Below are 22,985 nucleotides of genomic sequence, written 5' to 3' on the forward strand. Positions count from 1 at the left end.
TTTACTCATGTCTGACTCTTCCTGACCCCATTTGGGGTTTTCCTGGCAAAGACACTGGAGTGGTTCTCCATTTCTTTTTCCAGCTCATTTTACAGATGGGGAAACTGAGGGTAAAGTGACTTGGTCAGGGTTACAAAGCTAGTCTGTGTCTGGGATCACATTTGAACCCAGGTTTTCCTGACTCCAGGCCTGGTGCTCTATCCACTATGCTACTTAGCTGCTTCAAGGGAAGCAGGATGGTGCATCTAAAAAAATAAAAAGAGGAAGAGGAGGAGGAGGAAGAAGAGAAGGAGACAGAGACACAGCAGCAGCAGCCTTACTTCTGGAGTCAGCAGTAGATGTAAGTTCAATTCTACCTCTGACAATTGCTAACTAAAATCATAAGCCAGTCACTAAGAACCCTCTAAGCCTTGGTTTTGTCGTCTTCTCAAAAATGCAGAGAAAACCTGTAGTATAGACTTTAAAGCTTCTGTGAGAATGAAAAGAGATGTTTATAGAACTTTACAAACTTCAAAAACCCTATGTCAGAGGGCAGCTGGGTGGCACAGTGGATAGAGAGCCAAGCCTAGAGACAAGAGGTCCTGAGTTCAAATATGACCTCAGATACTTCCTAGCTATGGGATGTTGGGCAGAACATTAAACCCCAGTTGCTTAGCCCTTACCACTCTTCTGCCTTGGAAACCAGTATTTAGCATTGATTCGAAGAGAGAGAAGGTAAGGTTTGTTTGTTTTTTTAAAGGACTATATAGCAGGCATTATTTTTAATAAAGCAATTTAAACAAAAATCACAATGGAGATTTTCTGACCATTCTAACTCTGGGAAAGTTTATTATTTGCAAAAACACTCAAGAAAAAAAAATTTAATAATCAAAAAGGCTGAAAATACTGTAAGTCTTTTCTGAAGAATGTATTCTGTAATCACTAATCACTGTAGTGTGGAAACTCCTTCCAGTGATGAAGATAATTTGTAATTTCGAGTCTCAAGAGACTAGTTCGGGGTAATTGTTTGGAGGAATTGAGCTACTTGCCCTGGGTCACCTCTAATAGGTGAGAAGGTCTCCCTGGCTTAAAGGTTAGCCCTCTATTCTCTCTAGCCACCGTTTTTCATTGAAATCTATAACGATAAAAAATAAAATGCTTCATTTCCCAAATACAAAAAGAATTGAAAAGTTCTCTGAACTGACTCATGAGGTACTATCTCTGTTTTCTATATTGTTATCTACACCCTCGCGTTAAAGTCGGTACATTTCTGTGGCTTTTTCTCCTGTTTGCCAAATACTTACATAAATGTGTCAGTGTAAAAATCAGAACGCTCTCTGAGTTTATGCACAATTTAGGTGCAATAAAAATATTTATTATAATAAACACACCAAAATATTATCTCAGATATTAACTCAGCTGATAACCTACGGACAACAGAGGGACAGGCGCTTGCCACTTTACTGGATCTATTTGCATTTCATTCAATCAATAAGCATTTATCAAACACCTACTATGTATCAAGAATGTCTTGGTAGGGCTAGTGGCTGGGTGGATAAAGTGCCTCCATGTCTTCAGTCCTGGTCTCAGACACTTCCTAGCTGTGTGACCCTGAGGAAGTCATTGAACCCCCATTGCCAGCCCTTCCTGCTCTTCTGCAATCACATTTTTATAAATAAAATAATTTGACCATAGATCTAGGGCTGGAAGGGAACTCAGAGACCTGCAATATTTTTTTGTAATCATAAGATACTCTTGAGTCCATTGGATTTGAAGCTGGAAGAGAGCGATAATTAGTATCGGTTTAAAAGAAAAGAATGTGTTAGTAAACAAGTGAATATGTCAGTACCAGGATACATAGACACAACTGTTCCTTTTGGCACAAATCCTCTGGTAACAAAAACACCTTTTCCAGCAGAAATCAATGAACTAGTTTCTCGGGAAATACTGAAGCCCAGTGTATTAAAGAGAACTTCTCCAGGCTGGCAGAGCTTTTGTTGCTGAATTCTGTTTACAGGCTTTTCCGTCCTTGGATGATGAGAAACCAGCGAGTGCTGATACTCCGATTTAATGGCTTCTGGAAGCAAGACAAGGATGTCCGTTTGTCTACTGAAATCATTTATGAACAGAGCCCGAAAGACTTTGAGTATTGCTCCTAAGACATCTTCATCTGGAATAATTTTGTCTTTGGAGTTGTCTGGAACGTATCTCAAGGTCCTGAAAATGGGAAAAAGTCATCATTCACTATTCTCTGCCAGAAACCAAAGGAAAATGCTACCTTTAGAAAAGCCTGGTGGATCTCCACTGGGAAATGGATGGCGATGCTCAAGCCTGCGAAGGGCAGAATGTCCAGCACTGCTTAGACTAGCCTGAAGTTGCCCTCACTCTGCAGTTCATCTGAGCAGCATCCCCTGGTCTGAAAAGGAGCTTTCATGCTTTCAGTCTGGGATCCTCATCTCCCAGGACGTCTTTCTGCAAACGTGTTGTAAGTGTCCCACAGAGGAGAGAAGTCACATTTGTGAATAAAATCATGCAATCAGAGATCTAGGGCTGGAAGGAAACTCAGGGACCTACAATATCTCCTTGTCACAATAAGATGACCCTGAGTGCACTGGATTTGAAGCTCTAAGAGAGCTTAGGGATCTGGTTATACAGATTAGGCAGTTTGGCAAAGGACCGTTCGGCATCTATCTCCTGAGGACCAGCTTAGCTGAGGATGGAGATGCTCATGACCAGAAAGTTGGTCCCAGAGTCAGGAATTTTTCCACCACAAACTGGGAAGTCTTGAACCTTTCACATTGGGTATTAGTAGAGTGAGAACCCAATGGAATCACGGATTCTTTCAAAGCACTGAAAGAGGCCAGTTAAGTTATTTCAGTTCATTCTTCCTCAGTTCTATCTGCTTGACTTTGGGGAGATTAAATTAGTTTTTTTAGATTTTTGTCTTTCCTTTTTAAAAGGCACGTAAATAATTTCTGCCTAAAACATCAACTGCATCAATGCCCCAAACTCATTATTCGATTTCTGAAGCAAGTTATCTTTGCAAAACTCTACTGGGGGCATCTGGTTTGTAAAAGCCTAAAGTTAAATATTGTGTACAGGTTACTGGACCATAGACATCTTTAAGGCAGAGGCCCTGCCTTACTAACAGATCTCACAAACTCTGGTTGTTTAATCGACATCAGCTGATTGATTTCATTGTTCAGTTCTGTGGGATTCTTCATGACCCCATTTGGTTTTTTCTTGGCAAAAACACTGGCGTAGTTTTCTATTTCCTTCATTTTACAGATGAGGAAACTGATACAGTTAGGAAATGCCCGAGGTCAGATTTGAACCCAGGAAGATGAGTTTTTCTGACTCCAGGCCAAGTGCTCTAGCTATTGTACCACCTAGCTGCCCAATTTGATTATCCCTCAGTTTGCTTCTTCTTCTTGACTTGAGAAAATTATTTAATAAAATCTATCATAGCATTAACCCAATTCTTTATCATTATTTAGAAATGATTGTACTTCTCCGATTATCTTATCTAATTTGCTTTCATGACTTTATATCTACAGTATAAGAATTATACAATTGCAATGCTGATTTTAGGGGGCTGTGGGTCTGTGACTTTCTTTATAATTCATTAATCTCTCCAGATCTCAGTTTTGTCACGTGTAAAATGGGGGAAAGGGGTTGGAGCAAGTTAACAAGCTTTACAAGTCCACTATAGCTCTAAATCTTATGATTATATTTTAAAGTGTTTTTTTCACAGATCTGAGCTCATGTGTAAATCTTGCCTCCTTTTGTGTTGTCTCCCTCTAGCCTCTACCCCATTAGATAGTAAGTTCTCTGAGTATAGGCATTGTCATTCTTTTTTATTAATTGCATCCCTGTTGCTTAGTAGATGCTTAATAAATGTTTATTGGATTGGATTTTTAAAACAGAGCCTTGATTCTATAAAAATGCCAACTTTATTATTTAAGCTATTATATATTATTTAAGAGAGCAATGTCTTTTTTTGGGGAGGAAATCCTAAAACTATGATCTTGATTTTGATTGTAAGTGGCAGGGGCTAAAAATCCTCAGATTTGGTTTCCTTTTCAATGAAATGCAATTTTCTCTGCCCTACTTGGAAGCTCTTTTGAAGATAGGGAAAGCTGCTGGTGGGGACAAAGAAGGGTTAGAAGATATATAACTAGAGCACAGCCTAGGGGCAGCTAAGTGGCTCAATAATTTGAGAGCCAGGCACAGGGACAAGAAGTCCTGGATTTGAATTTAGCCTCAGACACATCCTAGCGGTGTGACCCTGGCCAAGTCACTTAACCCCTATCCCCTAGCCCTTGCCACTCTTCTGCCTTAGAACCAATCAATACACAGTATTGATTCTAAGACAGAAGGTAAGGGTCTTTAAAAATAAACAAACAAACAAATAAATAAAATGGAAGGTAAGGGTTTTAAAAAAGGCAACAGCAATAAAATACGTCCCCCTCCCAAAAAAGAGACATATTGGTGCCAGAAGAGATTAGCTCTGACTCCAAACCTATTTGCTGTATGATTGACAAGTTACTTAAGCTTAAGCTCTCAATATAAAGTTCCCTTAATAAGTGCACTGCCTGCCTGCCTACCTCACAGGGTTCCTGTCAGCTCAAATGAGATAGCACTTTAATTAACAGCCTCCTTGTTGATTAGCACAGTGCTTGGCACATAGAGGTGCTGTATAAATATTATTTCTTCCATTTGATTAGCAAATTATTCAATAAAATCACAGCACTAATCCCACATTACAAAATGTTAAGGTATTAGTGAGTTGTATTCTCTAATTCACTAATATGTGTATATTAGTGAGTTATATATTATTAACTAGTGACATTGAGGAAATAATTCCAGCTTCCTGAACTTCTCTCCCTCTCCATTTGTAACAGGGACAGTCCTTCCTTAGGTGGTTTTGAGAAAATGCTCTGCAAATCTAGATATAAACTTAGTTTCTTTATGCTATCATTCATTATCTTTCCAAAACAAGACCAAAAGGGATTGGATTACAATCTTCTAACTGGAAGCTCACTCCTGTTAAAACCTTTCCTGTAACCTATCTGGCCGGGGCTAACAGAGGCATGGGGCTAGAAAAACACAGAACTATGATTGAGTTCTAATCCAGATTGCCATTTTATTTGCCAGTCCTCCTGGCAGGTCACTTTAGTGTCCAGGTAGGTGAGGTTCCTCATCTGTAAAATGACCACATTGGTTTTAGAGGTCTCTTTCAACTCCAAATCTTTTTTTTTTTAATAAATTTTCATTTAGAAAAAAAAATTAAAATTTGTGTTTAAAAAATTTTACAACAAAATTTAAAAATAAATTTCATTTTTTAAATCAATCTTTAAAATAAATTTCATTTTTAAACTCTTTAAAATATGTTTTATTTAAAAAATTTTAAATGAAAGTTTAAAATATATCTCTATTTTTAAAATCTTTTAGAATACATTTTAATTTTATTTAATCTTTAAATATATTTTTATTTAATTGATTTTTGCATCAACTTACACTTTCCATTGTCTCCTTCCCCTTTATCTTTCCCAAAAAAGCATTTATACTAAATGAAAAAAAAACAACAACTGGGGGGCAGCTGGGTAGCTCAGTGGATTGAAAGCTAGGCCTAGAGACGGGAAGTCCTGGGTTCAAATGTGACCTCAAGACACTTCCTAGATGTGTGACCCTGCCCAAGTCACTTAACCCCCATTGCCCAGCCCTCACTACCCTTCTGCCCCGGAACCAATACACAGTATTGACTCTAAGGCGGAATATAGGGTTTAAAAACAAACAACCAAAAACCCAGCTCTTAATCTGAGATCTTAAGAGAAAGGACAGTCAGGAAGTGGGGGCTCCGGGAGCCTGCAGGGAGAGCCGGCCCCGTCCCCAGCGCCGGCCCTGCCCATCCTCCCTCTCCCCGGGTTCCTGCTTTCAGAGCAGCTGCAGCCCAGAGCCTCCGGCCCGCTCGGCAGCCCAAGGAGGCCAGAGTAGAGAGCGGAGCCCGGCAGACGCGAGGCAGGCTAGGCTCTGCCACGGGCCAAGGGCAGGGCGCCCTGCCCGGAGGAGCATGGTCCTCACCTCTGATTCTGGCTCAAGTTGAGGGCGATCCAGGGCACGAATCGGTACTTGTAGCGGTGCCACCGCTGCCGCAAGACCCGGAGCAGCGAGTGCCACAACATGGAGCACCCACTGAGTGCCCTCTTGCCTCCGCCTCTCTGACTCCTCCTCCTCCTTTTCCCCCGCCCCAGGACCATCCCAGGCTCCTCCTCTTTCTCCAAAATCTACCCCTTCGCTTCCTCCTCTCTACCGGACTATTCCTGACTCCTCCCGCTCCTCTAGGACAACTCTTGAGTACTCCCCGCCAGTCCCAACCGCGTCCAAACTACCCCTGCCTCCTCTCTTGCCCCAGGACCATCCTCAGATCGTCCTTCCCCTTCTCTAGGACACTCCCCCCAACCCAATCCCAGTCCAACCATCACTGACTCCTTACTTCCTTCTCCTCCCTCCTCCAGGACTATTCCTGCCTCCTCCCCCTTTCCTTGGGACCACCCTCTGCCCCTCCTCCTCCCCTATGAGAACCTAGACTCCCTCCCTCCCAATCCCCTCAACCCTCTCTGGCGTCTCCCTTTACTTAAGGAACATCCTCAAATCCTCCTTTAACACCTCCTCCCTTCATCTACCTCAGCTCCTGATCCTCATCTACCTGGCTCCTCCCCGTCCCCAGAACCATCCTCACTTCCTCCCTCTACTCGCCATCCGCTCCTTACCTGCTGTCCGGTAACTTCTTTTTTACCCCTCCCGTCCTTCTCTTCCCGACTTCGGTTCGTCCTCAGCCAAACCACTTCCGCAACCTTACTTAATGTTGTTCTCCTTCCCACTCTCTTCCGTCCTAGCGAAAAAGCCTGCTAGCTCTTATTATCAACCCCCTCAGCCACGCAGCCGTCCCCCGCTCTGCACAAGGGACATACGTGTACTCGAACAGCCTCCGTCCGCTCCTTTGCCTCCTAAAACTTGCAACATCTTTCAGAGCATCATTTTTCTATTTGTATCTTCTCCAGCAGCTGCCAGAGAGCCTTGCTTGGCATAAAGAGCATGGGATTTGGAGTTTAAAAGATCTGAATTCCGCTCCTAACGCTACTACCTCGTAGAGAAAATGTCTTCCTCCTTCTTTCATGTAGAGCATTTTATAGCACAATGCATATAGTTTATATTTATTTGTGAACACGTTTTTGTATCTCGGCGTAAGCAGGGTTTGTTTTGGTTTGGTTTTACATATAAATTCACTGCCTTTCCTTTACCTCTCTGTATTTCTTCATCTTCTTTTTCATTAAAAAAATTTTTTTTTTGTATTCAGTCCCTCCTCCTCACCACACCATAGAAAGCATTATCCAACAAAATATATAGATTATTTCTTTCGTGTTTCCATTTCTCAACTCATTCCCTGGAGGTGAAACATTCACCAGTTATTTTTCAAATATTAAATCCGTAGCTGTAAATAATGTTTTCTTGGTCCTACTGGCTTCATTTTTTATCTTGTGTTCTTCCCAAGCTTACAAAAAAAATGTATCCACTGCTAGTTTCTTTTTTAAAAAATATTTTATTATCATACAAAACACTTCTATATTGGTCAGTGTAAGAGCACACACACAAAACCAACCACTCTTCATTTCTTACCACAGTAATATTCCATCATAACCGTATACCACAATTTGTTTAGCCATTCCCCAGTTGATGGGCAACCCCTCATTTTCCAGTTTTTTGTCACCACAAAGAGCGCTGCTATTTTTTTTTTGAACTTATAGGTTCTTTTCCTTTTCCCTTCATCTCTTTGCAAAGGTGTTACTCTCTGGGCTTAATTACAAATTAATCTCCAAAATGGTTCAATTAGTTTACCTTTCCACCAACAGTATATTAGTGTCCCCCCATTTCCATATCCCAGACAACATTCATCATTTTAGCCAATCTGATGCCTGTGAGTTGGTGCCTCAGCATTGTTTTGGTTTGCATTTCCCTAATCAGTAGTGACCTGGGTCATTTTTTTCTGTATACTTATTTGATTTTGATTTCTTCATCTAAAAACATTCATATCTTTTGCCTATTTATCAATTAGGGGATAGCTCTTATTTTCATAAATTTGACAATGTTCTCTATATATTTTTGGTATGAGATCTTATCTGAGAGACAATGAAAATCCCCCCCCCCCCATTTTACTGCTTTCTTTCTAATCTCAGCAACATTTATTTTATTTGTGTGAAAACTTTTCAGTTTCATGTACTCAGAATTACCCATTTTACATCTCACAATGCTAGCCATCTCTTGTTTACTCATAATTTCCTTTCCTATCCATAAATCTGATTGGTAATATTTTCCCTTTTCTAATTTGCTCCTTTTATGTCCATATCATGTGTCCATTTTGATCTTCTCTTAGTCACTGTGTAAGATGTCATTTTATACTTAGTTTCTGCCAAACTAACTTCTAGTAGTTCCAGCAATTTTTACCAGATTTCTTCTCCCAATAGCCCGGATCTATATTTTTGTCAAATACAAGATTTCTATAATCTTTTACTACTGTTGTTTTATGACTATTTTGTTCTACTGATCTATCTTTCTATTTCTTAGCCAGAACTGAATAGTTTTGATATTGACTATTTTATAATACAGTTTAAAATCTGGTACTGCTAGACTTTCTTCTGTTATATTCCCCCCCCACACATTCATTCTTTTATTAGATAAGTATTTATTCAGGACCCAGTATGCACAGGAGTTTTGATTTAGAGCTGAAAAGGATCTTAGGAATCTTCTCATACAATTTACTCCTTTCTTCATTTTATAGTCTCAAAGACAGGAAATGACCTGCTCAAATCACTATGGGAGGGACAGCTTAGTGGATAGAGAACCAGCCCTGGAAATTGGAGGTCCTGGGTTCAAATATGATGTCACACTTCCTAGCTGTGTGACTTTAAACAAGTCACTTAACCTCCTTTGCCTAGCCCTTACTGCTCTTCTGCCTTAGAACTAATATCCAGTTTTGATTCTAAGATGAAAGGTAAGAATTTAGAAAATAAAAATCATAACTATAGATAGCAAGTAGCATTTGGGCCTGGAACTCAGCTCTTCCAAAATCCAAGTCCCAGGCTCTTTCTACAAAGCAAGACTGTCTGCCAGCTGCTGGAGGAGATACAAATATAAGCTCTAATTCAACAGATAGCATTTAAATCCATTTCAACCCCCAAGCCATTATGTGTAATATAAGTATTAGAATAGGAAGGGGCCTTAGAGACCATTTGGTACATGCCTCTTCTTTTACAGATGAAGAAAATGAAGCCCAGAAAGGTCAAAGACTTCCACAAGACAGGACAGCTCATTTCTGGCAAAGTCCATCAACCTCTCTAAACTTGTTTTCTCAAGTAAAAAAGAGAGAACTGAACTAAACGATCCCTAACATCCTCCTAAGCAGCTCTAAAATTCCAGGACTTGTCTTTAGACCACTGTTATTTAATAACAGCTGTGACTTTATTGCTAAGATTTCCTGTTTGCACAGTGCAAAGCACTTAACATTAAAATATAATTAAGGGGGGGGGGAGTGCATAATTTCTGAATTGAAACTGTCATAACCTTTCAAAGGAATGCTCCTTGGATTGAGTGAAATGATTAGAAGGGTAAGGATTCTGTGATAAACCCTTGGGCTATCTGTTAAGCTGATCTTCCTTTCTCCCTTATTATCCTTTTCTTCCATCTCTTCTCCTTGGTCCTGAATCTCCTTCCACCATAATAGAAGCGGTAAGAATTTCATTTCCTAGACTGACAGTCTTCAGTCTTTTATTTTGACATAAATAAGTACAAGGAGCCTAGTATATGCCAGAAATTATGCTAAGTACTGTAGGTTATTGAGACAAAAATGAAAACAAATTTCTGACTTCAGGAAACTAACATTCTGCTAGGGAGATATGGAAAGCAAAGGTGTATAGATTTAAAAATTTTAATAAATTTCCCCATGCGTTTTCCAAAGTTATATAATCCAAATAGTCTCCCTCTCTTCTTTCCTCACCCCTCTCAGAGCTGGCACCCAAGCATAGATTAATGCAAGCTAATGAGATGATACAGTGAGCACTAAGTGAAGTGGTGGTGGGGGAAGGAGAATTAGAAAAGAGTTGGGTAAGGAGTTGGCACCTGGGCTCAGCACTGAAGGAAGATTAAGAATTCTGAAAGACAAAGTTGAGAAGGGAATGGAGTCCAATCATGAGGGTCCCCTTGATTGAGTCTAGCAGTTGATATTTCTAAAGCATAAACCTGACCTTGTCAATGAAGAACTTTCTTTTTCTTTTTTTAAATCCTTGCCTTCTGCTTACACATATTAAGTATCTATTCTTTTTTCTCTTCCCCCACCATGGTTACATGACTCTTGTTGTCTCTTTCCCCTCCTCCCTCCCCCTCCTAGAGCTGACAAGCAATTCCACTGTGTTATACATATATTATCACTCAAAACCTATTTCCATATTATTCATTTTTGTAATAGAATAATTAGTACCCCAATTTTGCCACATCCCAGCATTTATTATTTTCCTTTACTATCATATTAGCCAATCTGCTAGGTGTAAAGGGGTTCCTCAGAGTTGCTTTAATTTGCATTTCTCTAATCCAGAGGTATTTAGAACATTTTTTCATATGATTATTGATAGTTTTGATTTCTTCATCTGAAAGCTGCCTATTCATATCCCTTGACCATTTGTCAATTGGGGAATGACTCGGTTTCTTATGAATTTGACTTAGTTCTTCATATAGTTGAGAAATTAGACCTTTATCAGAGAAATTTGTTATAAATTTTTTCCCAGTTTGTTGATTCCCTTCTAATCTTGGTTGCATTGATTTTGTTTGTACAAAACCTTTTAAATTTCCTGTGATCAAAACTACTCATTTTATATCTTGTCATGTTCTCTATCTCTTGTTTGGTCTTAAATTCTTCCCTTCTCACTTTTACAAATGTGTCAGAGTGTAGACTAGACTTCAGAGAGCCTGGCTGGCAACCAGGAAACAAATCCCACCCCACTACTTACTGCTTTTTTATTTTTTGGCAAAACCACTCAGGGCTCTAAGGAAGGTGCCCTTTGTCAAGGAGCAAGATGTACTTTTACTAGTGATTGACAATTCCTTGTTGAAATGGATAACTATGGGAGGGCGAAAAGTAAAGTAGAATAGGAGACAGTGTAGGAGAAATTTATAGTCCTTTCATCTTGAATAGAATAAAGAATACAGAATAAGATTTAGAGCTGGAAGGGACCTCAGAGGTATTAAGTTGGATCTTCCCATTTGGAAAAGGAGAAAAATCAGGCCCAAAGAAAATAAAGGAACACATTCTGGAGAAGCGAGATGGTGGCAGAAGTAAGAGAGAATGTTATCTGCAATGGGATTAGTCCATCTGTGTAGACTCTCTAGGATCTTTAAAATATTCTTCAAACTAAAATTTGCCCTGAGAATTTTTCCTTCTTGTTTGGTCATTCCAGTCTGCCTCTTCATGACCCTATTTGGGATTTTCTTAGCAAAGTTGCTGGAATGGCTTGCCATTTCCTTTTCCAGATGAGAAAACAGAGTCAAACAGGGTTAAGTGATGACAGGTAGTAAATATCTGAGGCAGGATTTTAACTCAGTTCTTCTGGATTCCAGCTCTGGGGCGCCATTCATTGTACCACTTATTGGCCCCTGTGATGACTAGCAACCCCAAACCATCTGCTTATAGAGGCAGAGAAATGCCAGGCTTTCAAAGCTGGGTACTAGAAAAAGACAATTCGAAACTGTAGACTCTGGTCTTTCATCCTAACCAGGTCACTCCCCAAGTACCACAGCCTATGGGTTCTTTGGATAGGTGTGGCATCTGGACTTTGGCATTGGCATAGATGTGATTGACATTCAACTCCAGTATTTATTACATGTGTACTCTGTGTAAAACCATGACCCGGGGTTTGTAGTTCCAGTTCGACTACTTAGGACCCATGTTACCACCGTAGGTGAGTGAGTCCTTTGTGAAGTGAAGGAAGCAGATTTTTATAGTCCCTTTCTGCCTCTCCAAAGTCTATGATCCTAGGATCCAAGAAACTTATCTATTAGGGAAGAAAAAAAATCAGGATTAAAAATGAGAAAAGGCAAAAAAAATTCTGGTTTGACATCAGAGGATCTGTCTTCAAATCCTGGAGGTGTTATGTTATTTCTTTGGCTCAGTTTCCTCATCTGTAAAATAAAGGAGTAATAAAATAAATGAAGATATATATTCTTTAGAGTTCTGAGTTGTTTTTCCAAAAGGGGGGAGGTGGATTTGTCTCCAGGGTTGACTCCAGCTTCTCTGAATTCCATTCTTTGCTCTGACACATCTGCCAAAGTGATTTCCTTAAACTCACATCTGATGACCGCAGCACTCCCCTCATCAATTCCAGTGGCTCCCTCATTATTGTCTCTAAGAAAAAAATGATGAACTCTTCTGTTTGTCTTTTCTAGTTGTTCATGAACTGGCCCCAACCTATTTTTCCAGGCTCATCATACATTATTCTCCTTCTTGGATTCCTCCTTCCAGTCAAACTGGCCGTCCTCTCTGTTCCTCACATAGAACACTCTTTCTATCACCATGCCTTGGCACTACCTTTCAGAACTGGAATTCATCCCCTTACCCTAAGGAATCCCTCTTTTCCTTCAAGAAGCTACTCAGGCATTTTTGTTTAATCCCATCTGACTCTTTGTGACCCCTTTTGGGGTTTTCTTGGCAGAGATACTGGAGTGGTTTGCCATTTTCTTCTCCAACTCATTTTACAGATGAGGAAACTGAGGCAAAAAGGGTTAAGTGACCTGTCCTGGGTCACACAGCTAGATGAAACACAGGAAGATGAATTTTCCTAACACTAAACCCAGCATTCTAACCAATTGACACACATTGTCATCCACCTCAAGCATTACCATTTTTTAAAACTCTTACCTTCTGATTTAGAATCAACACTGTGTATTGGTTCCAAGGCAGAAAGCAGTAAGGGTTAGGCAATGGGGGTTAAGTGACTTGCCCAGGGTCACACAGCTAGGTGTGTGACCTCAAATCTGAGGTCAGATTTGAACCCAAGACCTGCCTGGCTCTCAATTCACGAGCCACCCAGCTGCCCCCAAGCATTGCCATCTTTAAAAATCATATTCCTGTCTATGCCATGCCCCCTGAATTTTTATAGAACTACTTTATACAGAACATAAACTCCTTGAGAACGGGGATTACTTTTATTTTTGTCTTTGTTTCCCCTGTACAGGACCCAGCACATCCCAGATGCTTAGTAAATGCTGATTGATTGATTGACAGATTTCATTTGGAGTCAGGGATGCTGGGTTTGAATCCAGGTTCTTCTCCCTACTATCCTTGTTATCCCAGACAAACCACTGGCTCCCTCTGGATCTCAGTTTCTCTATCTATTAAAAAAGGCCCAGAGGAGGGCAGGAGAGATGGCGGTGGTTGGGTGGGCTAAATAATCTTTAGCTCTTCCAGCCCCAAATCTAGCCACGTGTTGAGATTTAATGTACACCGGTGGGATTGCAGAAACAGTTTACTCTGCTGCCATCTGCTGGACATCCCTTTATTTACACAAGGACCACAAGAAGCACAAGATGAACAAGCGACCCAAAGGAAGTCATCCCGCCCAAACCCAAAGGAAGCAGACCCTAACCTGGAGGCCAGCTGACCAGGAGGCAGGGGCTAGTGGACAAGAGAGCAGCTTGGGGAAAGCAGCGCACCCCAGGCACTCCAGAGCGTTATTGCTCCCGACCATTATCCACGCTCCTCTGGGAGGGATGTGTGTGATGTGGATGCATCAGTGGAGAGGGACTAGCACTTCCTTGCCCAGGAAACAGATACAGACAGGAAAGAAGCCATCATTTGGGGGATGGGTGCAGGAGCACCTGATTCGACCTTGTTAAAAACACTTTGCTTCTCTGTTTTATTTTTATTTATTTTTTAAACCCTTCCCTTCTGTCTTAGAATTAATACTGTGTATTGGATCCAAGGCAGAAGAGTGGTCAGGGCTAGGCAGTAGGGGTCAAGTGACTTGCCCAGGGTCACACAGCTGGGTTATTTTGTCTTTAATAACTAGTCTCTGCTTTGGGAGGATACAAGAAGTAGGGTTGTAGGAATTTTTAAAACAGAAAGTGCCTCTCACGCTCATTATTAAACCTTTTTTCAGGCCAGTGTGACTCTTTGTTGAACATCACTGCCAGGTGGTACCAGGTGAGAAGAGGGCTGAGGGGTAGAAGGCATCCTGACAGCTCCTTACCTGAAAGCTCTGCAGCTGACATCGCCGCCTGCTTGGGCAACCTTCTCCCGGAGGAACCACCTGAAACATTTCACATTTCTTTAATGTTGCCCTTTGGATGATTGCTTCTCATTTCTTTCTCGTAGATGTGGCCCATCAAAGTGAATAGAACCTTGAGAACAATTTCTACAGTGACCAAAATATGCTAAAGACAACTTTGAAAGCATTAGGAACTCTGTGGAGTGTAATCACCGACAGTGATTCCATGATAAAATATGTTTCCCACCTTACTCCTGAGAGAGGTAAGGGCTTCAGAGTGCAGAAATAAGACAAATCTTTTTTGGATCCACCCAATGGGGAAATTTATTTTGCTTGACTGGTACATATTTAGAGCAAGAGTTTAGTTTTTCTTCCATTTGCAGGGAGAGGGTTGGACTGGGAGAGAAAGAAGGCATATTCTTGCTGATCTAAAAAAAAAAAGAACAAGAAATGTAGCTTATCTCCTGATTAGACAAAACAGAATTCTCATCAGTTATAAAGACGGCTGCTCACCCATTACCTGGAAAGAAGGTGGGGATGTTGGGAGTGTCCAATGAGACAATATTTGCAAAGTGTTTGCATAGCGTGTGGTCCATATGAGGCACTTAATAAATGCTGTTCCTTTCTCTTCCCCCCTCTCATGTTGATATATGCATGATCCCTTCAACGGTTTAGTAAACATGGAGATGGTTGTTACCAGTAGGCCAACTAGTCAGTCTGCAGTAAATTCTTTGTGTATGTGTGTTTTGCTTTAACTTAAAAATATTTTGATTTTAACTAAAAAAATCAACTGACACAAACATTTCAATATAAAAAGAGGAACAAAAAAATTCTGTGAACTTTTGAACATGCTGTTTGGTTTTATAAAAAGTTGGGGTTTATATGCAATTTGGGTTCAGTTATACACAATTTGGGTTTATTAAGAGTGGATGTTGAGTTTAATCAGGCAGTAACAAACTACCCTGCTCATCTGTGTCCCCTTCTGACCACCTTCCTCTCCTCTGCATATAAAAACAAAAACAAAAGCAAAACCTTAACTTCCATCTTAGAATCAAAACTGAATATTAGTTCTAAGGCAGAATAATGGGAAGGGCTAGGCAATGGGGGTTAAGTGACTTGCCCAGGGTCACACAGCTAGGAAGTGTCTGAGGCCGCATTTGAACCCAGGACCTATCATCTCTGGGCCTGGCTCTCAATCTCTTCCTCTATGTATTTTTATTTTATTTTTCTTTAAACCCTTAACCTTTTCTCTTAAAATTATGACTGTGAATTGTTTTTCCAAGGCAGAGGAGCAGTAAGCAGTAGGCAATGGGGTCACATAGTTAGGAAGTATCTGAGGCTAGATTTGAACCCAGGACCTTTCATCTCTAGGCCTGGCTCTCAATCCACTGAGCCATCCAGTAGCCCTCCTCAATGTAATGTTTTATTGAAGCTCTTTTCTCCTTTTAAAAATATCTATCGGGACATGAATAGGCAATTTTCAGATAAAGAAATCAAAACTATTAATAAGCACATGAAGAAGTGTTCTACATCTCTTATAATCAGAGAGACGCAAATCAAAACAACTCTGAGGTATCGCCTCACACCTAGCAGATTGGCTAACATGACAGCAAAGGAAAGTAATGAATGCTGGAGGGGATGTGGCAAAGTCGGGCATTAATGCATTGCTGGTGGAGTTGTGAACTGATCCAACCATTCTGGAGGGTAATTTGGAACTATGCCCAAAGGGCGCTAAAAGACTGTCTGCGCTTTGATCCAGCCAAAGCACTGCTGGGTCTGTACCCCAAAGAGATAATAAGGAAAAAGACCTGTACAAGAATATTCATAGCTGCACTCTTTGTGGTGGCCAAAAATTGGAAAATGAGGGGATGCCCTTCAATTGGGAAATGGCTGAACAAATTGTGGTATCTGTTGGTGATGGAATACTATTGTGCTCAAAGGAATAATAAAGTGGAGGAATTCCAGGGAGACTGGAACAACCTCCAGGAAGTGATGCAGAGTGAGAGGAGCAGAACCAGGAGAACACTGTACACAGAGGCTGATACACTGTGGCACAATCAAATGTAATGGTCTTCTCCATTAGTGGCAATGCAGTGATCCCGAACAACTTAGAGGGATTCACGAGGAAAAAAAAAACAACTATCCACATTCAGAGGAAAAACTATGGGAGTAAAAACACCTAAGAAAAACAACTGCTTGATCACATGTGTCGAGGGGATTTGGCTGGGGATGTAGACCCTAAATGAACATCCTAATGCAAACATCAACAACATGGAAATGGGTTCTGATCAAGGACACAAGTAATACCCAGTGGAATTGTGCATGGGTTGTGGGAAGGGTGGAGGGAAGGGAGGGAGGGAAACAATGTGATTACTGTAACCGAGGAATAATGTTCTAAATTGACTAAATTAATTTAAATTAAAAACATAAAGTAGAATTCTATCCTTTCAAAAAAAAATCTGTCACTACTCAACAGTTCTTCCTCCTAAACAGAGTCCTCCCTTGATAAATATAGTCTTGCAAAACAAATCAGCCCATTCGCTGTCTCTAAGAACTCAGGTCCCAATCTATGCCTCTAGCCCAGCAATCTCTGCTAAGGTAGGTTCTTTCCATGTTTTAGGTCGTTGCTGGTCTCGGTAATGGTCCCATTGGCTGTGGCATCCGTGCCACCAAAGATGAACCCAAAGCAGCCCTCAGTCCTTCGGCATCACATCAAGTACAAGTAGAGCCAGCACACTCGGACCCAAACATCCCTGACCCGGATGTGGATCTGGATGGGGCAGAAATGGGACTAAAGAGGACCAAGGCGGGAAAAGCAGAGCGATTGGACCAAACATCCACGAAGGAGAGCTTTGCTGAAGGGCCATGATGGTGTGCTGAGAGAATGACTCACAAGGCATGGGAAGGGGGGGATGACACCCAAGGAGCGGGCGGTGGCTCCTGCCTGGAACGTCCTCCTACTCTACTAGAAGGGGCTGGTTCACTTTTGCTGTTGAATGGCCCCCCCTTAACACTCTGCCTGGCACACAGGAAGTGATGAAAAATGCTTGCTGGCTGGTTGGTAGGCAGGCAGGTAGAGGGGACTGGGAGCTCCGGATGCCCGTGAAGTCGCAGATCGAGGAAAGAAGGGTGTGTGCACCCGGGCTCTTCTCATCAGTATGAGGTCACCGCTTGGAGGGAAGCCACGTTTCACTTTTGTGTGTGAAACCTCACCGCCCCGCACGGTACCGCAACACAAAGCATAAACGGAAATCCTTGTGGATTGCACGAAGAGGAGTCAGATTGGGCTGAAGGCTGGAGCTAGCGCTGACCCAAAGGAGAAGCTCCCTCGGAATCTCTGGGTCCTGGGAGAGCGGTGAATCTGCCTCTGGACACCAGCAAGCATGATGCTGTGGCTTTACATAGACGGCCCTATGGCTTCTTCAAAGAGGGGGACGGGGCGGCTCTGGAACTTCGTTGTCACCAAAACAATACAAAGAAACGCCGAGCCCCTCCTTCCATGAGGAAGACAATGCCCAGCCGTGTGCGTGCTGGAGGGGTGAGCGGGCCGGCGAGGCTGGTTTTGACCCCCCAATCTCATAGTCAGTCCTTTCCCCCAATGGAGTAATAGTGTTCCTTCAAAGCAGAACAGCCACAAGCTTGATCAACTGTTTTTTGCTCTCTTTTGCTTGGATGCCCAATGCATGCGGCCCCTACTCAGGGCCACCCTTGTGACAGAGCCTCCAAAGAAAGGTCAGAAAACCAGTTCTTCAAAAGGAACCTAAAAACGGAGTCTAATGTGCATGTTTCACACCCCTGAGCCCTCCATGGCTTAACTGAAGGGAAGCGAATCTTCTCATCTCTCATCCAGAACTCAGCTTGATCATTAAAAAGAAGCAGCACAGGGGATGGGGATGGGGCAGCTGGGCATCTCAGTGGATTGAGAGCCAGACTTAGAGACAGGGAAGTCCTGGGTTCAAATTTGACCTCTGACACTCCCCAGCTGTGTGACCCTGGGCAAGTCACTTAATCCCCATTGCCTAGCCCTTACCAGTCTTCTACCTTGGAACCAATACATAGTATTGATTCTAAATCAAAATATAAGGGTTTAAAAAAAATAAAGCAACTGCCCTCAGTTTTTCTTTGACGGTTCTCCCCTACATTTCCATTGTTGTATTCCTTTTGTCTTTTTCCTTTTTATTATTTTTCCTATTTATTTTTCTTTTCTTATTTATTATAATTCATTATATATAATTATTGATTGATTGATTATTAAATATTGCATTATTTATCATTTCTTGTCTTCCCATATTTCTGTATTCACCATATTCATTCATCCTTAGGCTCCACAATTTATCTAACAATTCTCCTGTGGATGGTATCTACTTTGTTTCCAGTTCCACGCACACGCGCACACACAGGATCACGTGCACCCGAGGGAAGTGGGTGCTCCTATGAATATTTTGGTCCCTTTCTTTCTTTTGGTCAATTCCTTATTTACAGCGAGAGCAGCAGCAGGGGGCGCTAGCTCCCCGCTGGGGAATCTGAGCGGAGGGCTGTGAGAGCCAAGCCACGTTTAAAGTTTCTGTTGTTGCTTCTGAACCTCTCACTTCGCTGCTCCTCGACTTCCTTCTAATAAAACTATCCCCTTGCTTTCAGCCTGACCGCTGACTTGTCCACTCCTCTTCCCCCTCCTCTTCTCTCCCCCTCCCCACTCCTCTTCCTCCTCTTCCTCCTCTTCCTCCTCCTCCTCCTCCTCCTCTTCCTCCTCCTCCTCCTCCTCCCCCTCCTCACTCCTCTTCCTCCTCTTCCCCCTCCTCCTCCTCCTCCTCCTCCTCCTCCTCCCCATCTCCTCCCCCTCCTTCTCGCCTCCTCCTGTCCCCCCCCCCCCCCCTTGTAAAGCAATAAAAAAAGAAGCTGGCTGAAGGAAACGGGCATCCTAGCGGGCTACCTCACGGGTCTGGTCCAACACCTCGCGGAGCTGTCAATCACCCCAGTGAGAGAGCATCCTATTCGGAGCTGCGGTGCAGCGGATAGAGGCATAGAATTTGGATGACCCGAATTCAAATCTCCCCTCAGACAAGAACTAGCTATGTGACCCTGAGCGTGCCACTGAACCTACCTCTGTTTCCCTCAGTTTTCCAACTGTAAAAAAGATGATAAACTGCATTTACTTCACAGGATTATTGTGAGGATTCTGAATGAAATATTTGTAAGGCACTTAGCACAGTGTCTGGCACACAGTGAATGCTTAATAAAGGAGTTCTCTCCCCCTCCCCCCATTCTTTGCCCCCTTCTCCTTATTTTAAGCTCCCCTTCCCTTCCGTTTCTTCACTAATTTATCTTGTGGCAAATATTTGTAGATTTATGGCAAAGTTTTAATTCCGTGAAAGCAGGAATTACACTAGGCAGGGAAGGAAAATGGAACTTATAGTCAGAAATCTTGGGTTTGAATTCTGTCACCTAGGGGACCTCGCAAGTCACTTCTTACCAGATCTCTATTTGCTGCGGCAAACCCAGCCCCTTTCCAGAAAAAGCCTGGATTAGCAGGGTTGCTAGAGCTGTGATAGCTCCTGAGATCTATGGACAAATGGAGGTTGGCTAAGTTAATCCTTTCTTAGAACTCCCTAGACTAGGAATTCACAGCCTTTTGTGTGTGTCATGGACCCTTATGGCAGTCTGGTGAAATCTGTGGATTGTTTCTTAAAATAATGTTTTTAAATGCCTAAAATAAAATGCTTAGAATGATAAATAAGCATATTAATTATGTATTATTGTGTTAATATTCATTATGAATAGAATTCCATTCTATTGAAATAGCTATCAGAATAGTTTTTTAAACTCTGTAAGATAAGAGATGAGAGATTTTTACATGAACAAGAGATCTTCTCTTGAAAAGGACCTGCTGAAGGAAGAGCAGGGGAAGGGAAAGAAGAAGCTGAGAGTTCTAAGGAAGGAACAGAGGCTTGGCGATCCAACTGACCAGTCACTTCTGGCTTGGGGAAGGAGAGAAGAGAGGTGGATTCCTCCAAACTCAGGAGAACCCTATTCCCTTGGAGATCAACTGTCCTTCCTGAACCCCTGAATACCTCCAACCAAGCCCTTCATGACAGCATTTTAAAGTCCTCAGTGGGGCTGGGGATTGGGACTTTTTGAAGAGAGCCATCCACAGATCCTTTCCCTCTCTGTCTCTCACTCCCTTACTTGTCCCAGGACTCCCATATTCAAGTTTAGTCGGCTTAAGAGTAGGGACTAACAGGCAGTTGGTAAAAGAGGGATCAAGACTGAGAAACCTTGAACCCCTAGACTTTGGAGGGACAATTTTGCCAGAAGAGGTAATTGTAAGGTTTCCCTAATTTTCCACTTTCCCATTTGATACCTGTGACACCTCTTCCCTGCCTGAACCCCAATAAAACAACTATTGTTCAAGATTTAGGTCTGGGCCAGTCATTAGTCAACATTGTTTAGGGGACTGAAGATTTGGGGGAGGGTCACACCTCTCCCCAAAGGGGGATTGACTTCTAGGTCTCAAGAATTCAAGATTGCCAGACCCAAGGAATTGATATCTCTCCCTGACAGTTGAGTAGCTCTAAGATCCTGAAAAAGGGCTGATAGTTGATGTCCCTGGTGGAAGTAGAGGCATAAGAAAATCACCTTGCCTCTCAAGGCTCCTCAGAGGGGGGCATCTTGTCCACTCACTAAGGCCTCTCTCTTTAGTCTTCTGTCATCCATCTCCCAGAAACCATTCTCTGGGGAGTCATACTTCCCTTTCAAGGAGACAGGATTTGGCTATCTCCCCTCAGAAAGGAAGGGAGGAGAAGAAGAATCTCTTCACTCTCACTACCCCTTTCCCTCTTTCTCTCCATTATCCTTATCCCTTCTCCTAATACCTACATTACAGTTTATATACCCCACATTAAGTATTCTTCCCCAAAGAGCAGTCTAGCAACTTATTCTAGATATGCCCTTCAAATAGAAGACAAAATCCTACAGGGATAATTAATCTTTTGATATAGATTGAGGCTAAGGATTTACTCCAATAATTAGTTGCCCCATGGCAAACCTTCTGGGGAAGGTAGGTGGTCCAGTGAATAGAGTGCCAGGATTAGAGTCAGGAAGACTCATCCTCTTGAATTCAAATCTGTCCTCAGACTCTTACTAGCTGTGTGACCCTGGGCAAGTCACTTCACCTTGTTTATCTCTGTAAAATGATCCGGAAAAGGGAATGGCAAGGCACTCCAGTATATTTGCCAAGAAAACCTCAAATGGGGTCCCAAAGAGTCTGAAATGACTGAAAAAGACTGAACCACATGACAGCGGACCTTCTGGGGATAACTAGCTAGTGAGAAGTCTCTCTAGAATGAGAATACTTCTCAGAGCTTGAGCTTTCTCAAGTGAGATGATTTATGTGAAGCAGTTTGAGACTCTTGCTATGTGAGCTGCCTCGATTCACTGGCACATACATAGCCTTCCGTAGCCCGGGTTACTTCGGGCACCTTGAGGCTTTGGGAATAGGGCTTCTGAGCTGGTTTGGTATCCAAAATAAGGAAGCCCCAGACCCATCCAGGTTTTAAAAATAGGATATTTATATTGATAGAGGTCGGTGGTATCACTACCACATCCCTTGGTCAAATTCCTTTTTGGTGAAGTAGAGTTATGGTTTATTTAAGGCATTTGAAGGATTGTAGCCACATAGGTTGAAAACTGAAAAGAAACAATAATTTTCACTATAAAGAAATTCTTCAATGAACAATTCTGAAAACTCAGAACTAAGTCCTGATGAAATGATGGACCACAATTCCAGAGATGAAGATTGTCACCCATGTCCTGAGAGGGAGATGATGGACCAAATTTGCAATATGAAGCATACATTTTTGGACATGACCAATATGGAAATTTGGTTTGTCTGATAATGCTTATTTTTTCCAAGGATTTTATTTTTCTTTTTACTTTTTTGGGTGGTGAGGGAGTGAAAATGGAAACAATAAATGATTATTCATTGAAAACAATTTAAATTAAGACTAGAAAGGGACCACTAAGGCCATCTATTCCAGGGCATTGAATTTGAAGTCATGAAAGCTTGGCTTCAATTCCCACATCAAATATTTCTTAGCTGTGTGACCCTGAAGTAAGTCAATTAACCTCATTCTGCCTCGGTTTCCTCATTGATAAGAGGAGGGAACTGGTTCCTTTTAGCCCTAAATAAAATCCTATGGTCCTCATTTGCCGTTGTGGAAATGGAATCCAAGGGAGAAGTAACTTCCCATAATTACACAGGTAGTAACAAATTAGGGATCTGAATTCAGTCCATTGGATTACAAAGCCAGGTCTCTCCCAGTACACCATACCAGGCTGTCTCTCCATTTCATTCCTTTCAAAAATCTGCCCTTAACGGCAGCTGGAGGGAAAATGAACACAGGCATTTTTTTTTTACTTTGAAGAAACCTAGCAATTTCTATAATTGAGAATGTGAAATACAGCTAATTTAGAAAAAAGATCAAATGGAAAAAACCATACCTATCTGGAAGGGAGACAGGGACCTACACTGGCTCCTCTGTCCATCGTTTTGCCAGAGACTTTTCCAGATTCATTTGCCTTTTCTTGTTTCCCAACTTGAAATCATATTTGTGTTTCCAAGCTTTGCCCTACTTGATTTCTTCCTAGGTTGGAAGCTGAGTGCCAGTTTAGTTCTCTTGCAATGATGGCTGACGCCTT

General features: G+C 41.9%; 1 protein-coding gene across 5 annotated transcripts in view; it reads right to left on the reverse strand.

Moving 5' to 3' along the window:
- Positions 1–6,489, reverse strand: part of SETD9 (SET domain containing 9) — a 39,120-nt gene extending 32,631 nt beyond the window's left edge. For 2 of the 5 annotated variants that reach the window (XM_007486351.3, XM_056824890.1), the window contains exons 1-2: positions 6,064–6,415; positions 1,829–2,196 (exon numbers count right to left, since the gene is read on the reverse strand). In XM_007486351.3, the coding sequence (XP_007486413.3) occupies positions 1,829–2,196; positions 6,064–6,239 (544 nt within the window). In that variant the 5' untranslated portion in view covers positions 6,240–6,415. Of the gene's footprint in view, positions 1–1,828; positions 2,197–6,063 lie in introns of all 5 variants that reach the window. The other 3 variants (XM_001381142.5, XM_007486349.3, XM_007486348.3) reach the window with 3 other exon arrangements.
- Positions 6,490–22,985: the final 16,496 nt, after the last annotated feature.

The sequence above is a fragment of the Monodelphis domestica genome, chromosome 3 (assembly GCF_027887165.1).
Source record: "Monodelphis domestica isolate mMonDom1 chromosome 3, mMonDom1.pri, whole genome shotgun sequence".
NCBI classification, from domain to species: domain Eukaryota; kingdom Metazoa; phylum Chordata; class Mammalia; order Didelphimorphia; family Didelphidae; genus Monodelphis; species Monodelphis domestica.